Genomic DNA, 7620 nt, shown 5'->3' with positions numbered 1-7620 from the left:
CCGCTGCTTGTGACACCTGACGGGCCCACCACCCACCCCCCCTTCTTCTGCCCCGGACGGGCCCACCACCCACCCCCCTGTTACTCTCTTGCCAATACCTTATCACGGCTTTGCTGCGCATATACACCCATTGCTTCATCCATTCCCCTGCTTGCTACTCTACTCTGCTACCCTCCTCTTCCTCTCCCTCTCGTCCCCACCCCTCCAACACTAGCCTAATCGCCATCGCCATTGCGTTGCTAAACATCTGTCCCCAAATCTCCGACCTGTGCGGCTTTCCCAGCCACCCAGCGTACGCCTCGTCTCCCGTCTCTGCAAACCCCAGCTCTCCCATCGCCCGGATCCCACCCCTTGTCAACCGCGATGCAAACGCCAGCGGCACCACCACGTTCGGCCACTGACACCGCTTGTCCATCCCTTCCCCCGTCGCGCAGTACTTCTGACTCACCCAGCACCGTCGACAGTTGTTCCTCACCGTGCGGTCCCGCATCTTCACCCGAAACTGATCTGCCTGCATCCCTGTTCCTCTACTCCATGCCGTGCACTGCATCGCCTTGTGATCTCTCCACTGCTCTTCCCTCGCCGTCTTGAACTGCTGCCCTACCACCCAGCATATCGCGCACCCCTCTCGCAGCTCCCCAAACGCCTCCTCCACCACCCCCCCACTCCTGCGACCACTTTTCCTGCTCCTCTATCCATACCTCCTCTCCCTCTCCGCATCGATCGCACCCCGCTGCCCCAATCTGCCCGCAGCTCTGCCCCCGCTCGTCCAGATACGAGCTCATCAGCTCTCGTCGACACCCGCTGCCGATCAGAAACTGCCCCATCGCGAGCACGTCCATCTTCTCTCTCTCTCGCTCCATCACCTGCTCCACCTCCCCGTGCCCCACCAGCACCACCACATCGTATTGCTCTCCTCCTCGTCCCCCGCGTCCGCTTGCCTGAGCAAAGTCGCTCATGCTCCACGGTGTGCCTACGTGCAAGATGTACACGATGCCAGCAAAGTCCACTCCCGTCCCCAGCGCCGACGTCGCCACCATCATTCCGCCCCCCTCCACCCACTCCTGTAGCCGGTCTGCGCGATCTACCACCCCTGCGTGATAGTGTCCGCAGCCCAGCTCCGTCGCGAGTCGCTCGCACTGCACCTTGCTCTTGCAGTACACCACCCCCTTCTGTCTACTCCGCCGCAGCTTCTCTGCCCACCGCTTGCACATGAACAGCGCTGTCTCCTCAAGCTTGTTGCGCTGACACCATGACACAAAGTACCGCGCGTTCGGCCGCACCGTGCTTGCCCTTATGTACGTTGCGTGACGCACAAGCATGCTCGCCTCAAACTCTCCCTCCTGCAGCGGCGGCAGCGTTGCTGTCAGCATCACCATCGGACTACCCAGCAGCCGCAAGTTCTTCATCGCCAGCAGCTTCTCTCGCCAATTCCTCGCCGTGAACACCAGATGACACTCGTCAATCACCACCCTATGCAGCAGCCCCTTTCCTTTCAGCATCCGCGCGTAGCCAAGAAAGTTGCCAGTGCTTGTTATGTCGCCAGCTACGTCTGCACTGACCACCACCACAGATGCCGGGTTGTTCTCGCCGTGCTTCCACTCCATGCACTCGACGCCGCACTGCTGAATCCTCCTGACTAGATCTTCAATCAGCGCCCGGTACGGCACAACGACCACCGTTACCCCCCGGCTCCTCCACGCAAGCCGGCAGCGTGAACAGCAAGCTCTTGCCTCCGCCCGTCGGAAGCACGACGATGAGCGGCGTCTGCTTCTCCAGCACCGCGTGCAAAGCCTGCTCCTGCTCCACCGATCGAAAGCCAACATCTTGCTTGCCTAGCACCTGCTGCAGCCCCCTGTGTATCGCGTCGGCTCGCGGGTCTGCAAACCGCACTTCTTTCTCTTTCGGCAGCCCAACAAGCGCCGACGACGTGCTGTTGCTCATCCGTCGCTTTGTCGTCCTGCTCGGCTCTACGGGCTTCGCTGCGCTCCCATCCACCCCTAAGAAGCGGTGCCATGCTGCGCTAAGCGGCCGGAACGCATCAACGGACCGCACGCTGAGATGCTTCACGATATCCATCGGCACGCTGTAGTTGCCTACCCCCATTGCGGTTGTGCGTGAGTTCTGCAGCTCAAGAACGTCTTCGCCATCATCGTCCACTTCCGCCTCTTCTGTCTCGCCAACGTCGTCCTGATAGCCCCTGCTGAACGACTCTCCCACCTTGACTCGCCCGATACCTACTGCCGTGTGCCGGTAGTCGAGCGTGTGCAGCACCACGCCCAGCCTCTTCCCTGTCTCGCGCTTCAGCACCCTCGTGAGCCGGCTGGTGTCCCACGCGCCCTGCGCGTCGTGCCACACGTAGTCGCTGTAGCTACCGCCCAGCACCTGCAGCGTCAGATACTCGCGGAACGGCTGTACGTAGACCAAGTACACCGCCATCACCTGCCCCAGCTGCGGCGGCAAGAAGCGCGGCACGATCTTCGGCTTGTCCCACTGCGACTGCGACTTGTGATAGCGGACCACTGTCATCACCTGCCCGTCCACGACGAAGATGTTGCGGTCCTGCAGTACGCCGTTGCGGTGCCGAATCGTCGTGATCTCCGATCCCCTCCCCGGCTGCCCTGACGTGACGTGCACGCTGCAGAGCAGCAGTTCCAAGAAGCGATCCATCTGTCGCATGTACTGCCGCACCGCCTTAACGCTCCACTGCCCGTCCGCACGCGTTAATCGCAGCCCGCCCGCTGTAGTCATCGCTCTCCTAAGCATCCAAGCCAGCCCGCCTTGCAGTTTGTTGCCTGGAGCGTCGACAAACGACGTGCGTCGTTTTGTGAACGTGACGTCGTCGACTACCTGCTTCAAATCAACGGTAACCCGCTCTTCCTCGCCGTCCACCCAGCAAAGCTCCCACAGCATCTGCTCTGTTTCAGCCAACAAGTCCTGCGCCATCTTGCAGAAGCGGCGGATGACGATCGGTCGGCCGTTCAGATAGAACGTCTGCTTGTCCTCTGACCAGTAAGCGTTGCCTGAGTTGCCGGCCGTGAGTCCAATGTGTTTGCCGTACGCCAGCATGCTGATCATCTCGCTCATCGGGCTGAACGTGCCGTCTGCTAGCTGCTTGTGCCGCGTTGCCAGAAAACTGTCGCGGTCTTCTTCTGTCTGCGTGTCGCGCTGCCCTCCTGGGAGCAGCTTCTCTAGAGCGAGCACCCGCACGCAGTACACCATCCCCGCCAGCATGTACGAGTAGTTCTTTGCGGTCCGCAAGCGGCCCGTGTCTACATCAATCCCAAGCACTGCGAGAAACTGAATCAAACCAGTAGACAACGCCACGGGATGATACGTCGTGAAGATGAACGAGCTGATAGACGCAAGAAGCGCCTCCGTCTGAGCGCCTCTGTCGTCGCCATCTAGCGCGTCCCACAGCCTGATCGCATACAACTTCTGCTCAGCTGTCCACGTGAAGAGCTCGCGCGTGTCCTTCATCATGTCTGGTGCCTGTTGACTGCGTGTCCTGCGCCGGGGCCGCGGGCTGTCGTCGTCAGCCTCACTGCCTTCCGCTTCGTCTTCGCTGTCTTCGTCGCTGCTCAACGCCGCACTGCTTTCGGATCGAGCAGCTGTGTCGCGCTGCTGTCGGAAACGCATAATCCGCTGCTCTTCATCTCCTAGCACGCGTAGATAGAAGCAGACAAACCTCACTATATAGCTTGCGTACACAGCCTGACTCTCTGGGTTCTGCAGTCGCCCCAACGGCCGCACGTCGATCTCGCTCTGCTTTGCGCTCCGCAGCCAGCGCCTGAGTTCTTGCGGAAGCGTAGCCAATCCCTTAACGCTTCTCTCAATCAGTCCCTCTGCCAGCTGAGCAGCTAGCTTGAGCTTGTGTTCGCTCCGATCGGGAGCCCGGGCTTGATGGGCCAGATGAACAAGATTTCGATCCTTGAAGAACGCCAACCAGCCTGTCCGCTTGAACCAGCCTGTCTTGTCTGTTTTCGCGGCCTCTTCTAGCGTTTGCAGCTCTTCCTCGACTTCTTGTTGTGTCAGTTTATACTCAGCAAGCTGCCTCTGAACTGCAACCTCGACGTTGTCGTTTAGAGCATTTTCGGCTACCGCTGAATCAACAACAAAGTATCGCTGTAAACCCCCTGTGCGGAAAAAGCTCTGTACTTTGACAGTGTGATAGAGCGCGCCTCTTTCTCCTAGCCAAGCTTGCTGGTGATCTTTCTTACAGTGCATGCGCATTGTGTCCTTGTTGATAGTGATGAAGCTGCATGTCTTGCACTGCAGCCCGTCTAGCGGTTTCCCAAGCTCTTCTATCGGTCGCGCCGGCTCATCTGGAAGCTCAACGTCTGCTGCATCAACTAGCGCGAATTGATTGAAGCGTTCAACAACTTGTTTTCGAGTTGCAGCGGGCACACTGTGATGCTGCAAGAGATGCGTGTTAAGATTAACAACAGCAGTGTAATGCTCCCTGCATACTAAAACACCAAACTCTTGCAAAAAGCAAAGAATCTTATCGCAATTGTCAAGCGATACTTGCAAGCCTCTTTTACGGCGTTGTGCGCTGCTGCTTGTTGTGTTAACTCGCTCTTGCGGTGTTGACAGACGGCTGTCCCACACTAGCTCCATCGTGAGCCCTAAGTTAACCCCAAGTTAACCCTAACCCTGCTGTATCAGTAGATCTGTAATTTGTTGAAAACAACAATACCGGCGCAATATTCAGACGCGTACAAGACGACTTTGTATGAGCGAAATTGCTGTGCAGTGCTTTGTTTCTGATGAGTTGGGTACATGAAGTTTGACGAGTCGCCTCCTTAATTTTAGTGCGAAACCCTAACGCTAAGCGATATTAAGCTAATTTTGCTGCGAGAAGGGCCTCTCTCGTCACCTCATATTGGATAGGGCCTCTCTCGTCACCTCATATTGGATAGGGCCTCTCTCGTCACCTCATAGTGGATAGGGTTGCTGTCGCCGCGCTTCCACTCTATGCAGTCAACACCGCAGCTGCAAATCCGCTTAACCAAGTCCTCGATCAACGCCCAGTACGGCACAACGACTACAGTCACACCATCTTCAATGCAAGCTAGCACTGTAAATAGCAAGCTCTTGCCCCCTCCTGTCGGAAGCACTACGACGAGCGGCGTCTGATTGTCTAGCACCGCGTACAGCGCCTGTTCCTGCTCAGCAGATCGGAAGCCAACGTCCTGCTTGCCCAGCACTTGCTGCAGCGCCTTGTGTACCGTCTCGGCCCGCGGGTCCTCTGCTGGGACGGTCTTTTCTCTTGGCAACCCCACCAGCCCTGATATGCTCTCTCGCATCCGTCTCTTTCTTCTGCTGCTCGGCTCCACCAGCTCATCTGCCAGCCCGTCTACGCCCAAGAAGCGGTGCCACGCTGTGCTAAGCGCCCGGAACGCATCTATCGACCGCACGCTGAGATGCTTGACAATATCAATCGGCACGCTGTAGTTGCCAACCCCCATCGCTGTCGTCCGCGAGTTCTGCAGCTCGACGATATCCTCTTGATCTTCATCCACCTCAGCTTCGTCTACTTCCCCAACCTCGTCTTGATAACCCCGACCAAACGACTCCCCCACTTTGACCCTGCCAATACCTATAGCTGCGTGACGGTAGCCCTGCGTGTGTAATCGAACGCCTAGTCGCTTGCCTGTCTCGCGCTTGAGCACCTTTGTTAGTTTATCTGTGCCCCACGCCCCTTGCCCGTTGCTCCAGACATAGTCGCTTAAGCCGCCACCTAGCACCTGAACTACAAGATACTCTCAAAACAGCTGCAAGTAGCTCAAGTATAGAGCCATGATCTGTCCCAACTGCGGCGGCAGAAAGCGCGGCACAACCTTCGGCTTGTCCTACTGAGACTGCGACTTGTAATAACGGACGACTGTCATGACGGCACCATCCACGATGAAGATGTTGCGGTCCTGCAGCAGCCCGTTGCGGTGTCGCATTGTCGTGATCTCCGACCCTCAACCCGGCTGTCCATACTCAACGTGCACGCAGCCCATCAGTAGCTCCAAGAACCGGTCCACCTGCAGCAGATACTGCCGCACCTTCTTGCCTCTCCACCGACCATCCGCCGTCTGCAGCTGCATGCCGCCCTCCTTGCTTCAGGCTCTTGTGAGCATCCAAGCCAGTCCACCAGACAGACTGTTCGCCAGATTGCTGACGAAAGACATGCCCTGTGTCGTAAACGTGACGTCGTCTGAAATCTGCGCAAGATCAATGCTAAAGCGGTCGGCAGCCGTGTTGACCCAACACAGCTGCCAGAACTGCTCCACTACCTCGGCTTGCATGCTCTGAGCCATCTGATGGAAGCGCTCAATGACAATAGGCCGCCCGTTGAGATAGAAGATCTTCTTGTCCAGTGACCAGTACGCGTTGCCAGCATTGCCTTTGTTCAGCGCAGCGTGTTTGCTATATGCTAGAAGACTGATCATCTCACTCGTCGGACTATACGAGCCGTTGGCCAGATACTTCTTGCGCATTTCCAAGAACCTGTCCCGCGCTTCTTCTATCTGCTCATCGCGCCCTGCTGCGGGAAGAAGCTTCTCAACTCCAACCACCCAGATGCAATACACCATCCCTGCTAGCATATACAAGTAGTTCTTTGCAGTGCGCAAGCGTTTTGTCTTGGTGTCTATGCCTAGCACAGCAAGAAACTGCACCAATCCAGCTAACAACACCTCATTGCCATAGCTCGTAAGTATGAACAAACTCAGCAAGTCCAGCAGAACAGTGATTTGAGCTGCTCGGTCACCGTTATCAAGAGCAATCCACAGCCAAATCGCCAGCGCCTTCTAATCCTCCTTCCAGCTAAACACTTCACGCGCATCCTTCATTATGTCTGTCAGCGCTTTTTAACGCGGTCAGCGCTCTAGCACAACACTATCATTGCCGTCGCTATCAGCATTGTTGTCGTCGTTGCTGTCGTTGTACTCGCTCTCTGTGCCAGCACCATCGCCGCTTAACTCCTCGCTGCTGTGAATAGCCTGATCTCTCTGCGATAGATACTTGTCCATCTGGCGCTCTTCATCTGCGATGATGCGAAGATAGAAGCAGACGAATCAGACCATATAGCCAGCGTACGTCGCCTGACTCTCAGGGTTCTGCAGTCGCGCCAGCAGTTGTTAATCGATATCTGTCTGCCGCGCACTACGAAGCCATCGCCGGGTTTCCTGTGGAAGCGTTGCTAAGCCTCTGACGCACTTCTCAATCAGCTGCTCTGTTAGCTGAGCAGCTGCCTGCAATTTCACCTCGTTGCGGTCAGGTAAGCGGGCTTGATGGGCTAGATAAACAAGATTCCGGCCTTTTAAGAACTCCAACCACCCTGTTCGCTTGAACCAGCCGGTTTTATCAGTCTTTGCAGCGTTGCCCATAACCTGTATATCTTCTTCAAGCTGATTTCGCACCTGGCGCCATGCATTAAGTTGTTCTTCAACCACCTGATTTAGGTCTGAATTTTGCCTATTTTCAACAGCACCAGCCTTAACAATAAAATATTTTTGCAGCCCCCCAGTGCAAAAGAAGCTCTGCACTATTACTATATCATAGAGCAAGCTTTTCTCTCCTACCTAAGCTTGCTGGTGTTTTTTCTTGCAATGCCTGCGCATCTCA

The 7620-nt window shown here is 56.5% G+C and overlaps 1 protein-coding gene across 1 annotated transcript; it reads right to left on the bottom strand.

The window, feature by feature from the left end:
* Window positions 1-4904: 4904 nt before the first annotated feature.
* On the bottom strand, window positions 4905-7025 carry C7974DRAFT_431476 (uncharacterized protein; the record flags this gene model as incomplete). The annotated part of the gene is made up of 8 exons (XM_046144782.1): window positions 4905-4975; window positions 5060-5730; window positions 5818-5843; window positions 5886-5963; window positions 6036-6111; window positions 6151-6754; window positions 6833-6859; window positions 6893-7025. The coding sequence occupies 8 exons, from the start codon at window positions 7023-7025 to the stop codon at window positions 4905-4907; spliced, it is 1686 nt and encodes a 561-aa protein (XP_046002236.1).
* Between the last annotated feature and the right edge of the window lie 595 nt (window positions 7026-7620).

The sequence above is a fragment of the Boeremia exigua genome (assembly GCF_020726555.1).
Source record: "Boeremia exigua strain MPI-SDFR-AT-0100 chromosome Unknown C7974scaffold_2, whole genome shotgun sequence".
NCBI lineage: Eukaryota > Fungi > Ascomycota > Dothideomycetes > Pleosporales > Didymellaceae > Boeremia > Boeremia exigua.
Note: the sequence above shows the minus strand (reverse complement) of the source record. Positions and strands in the feature narration are given on the sequence as shown.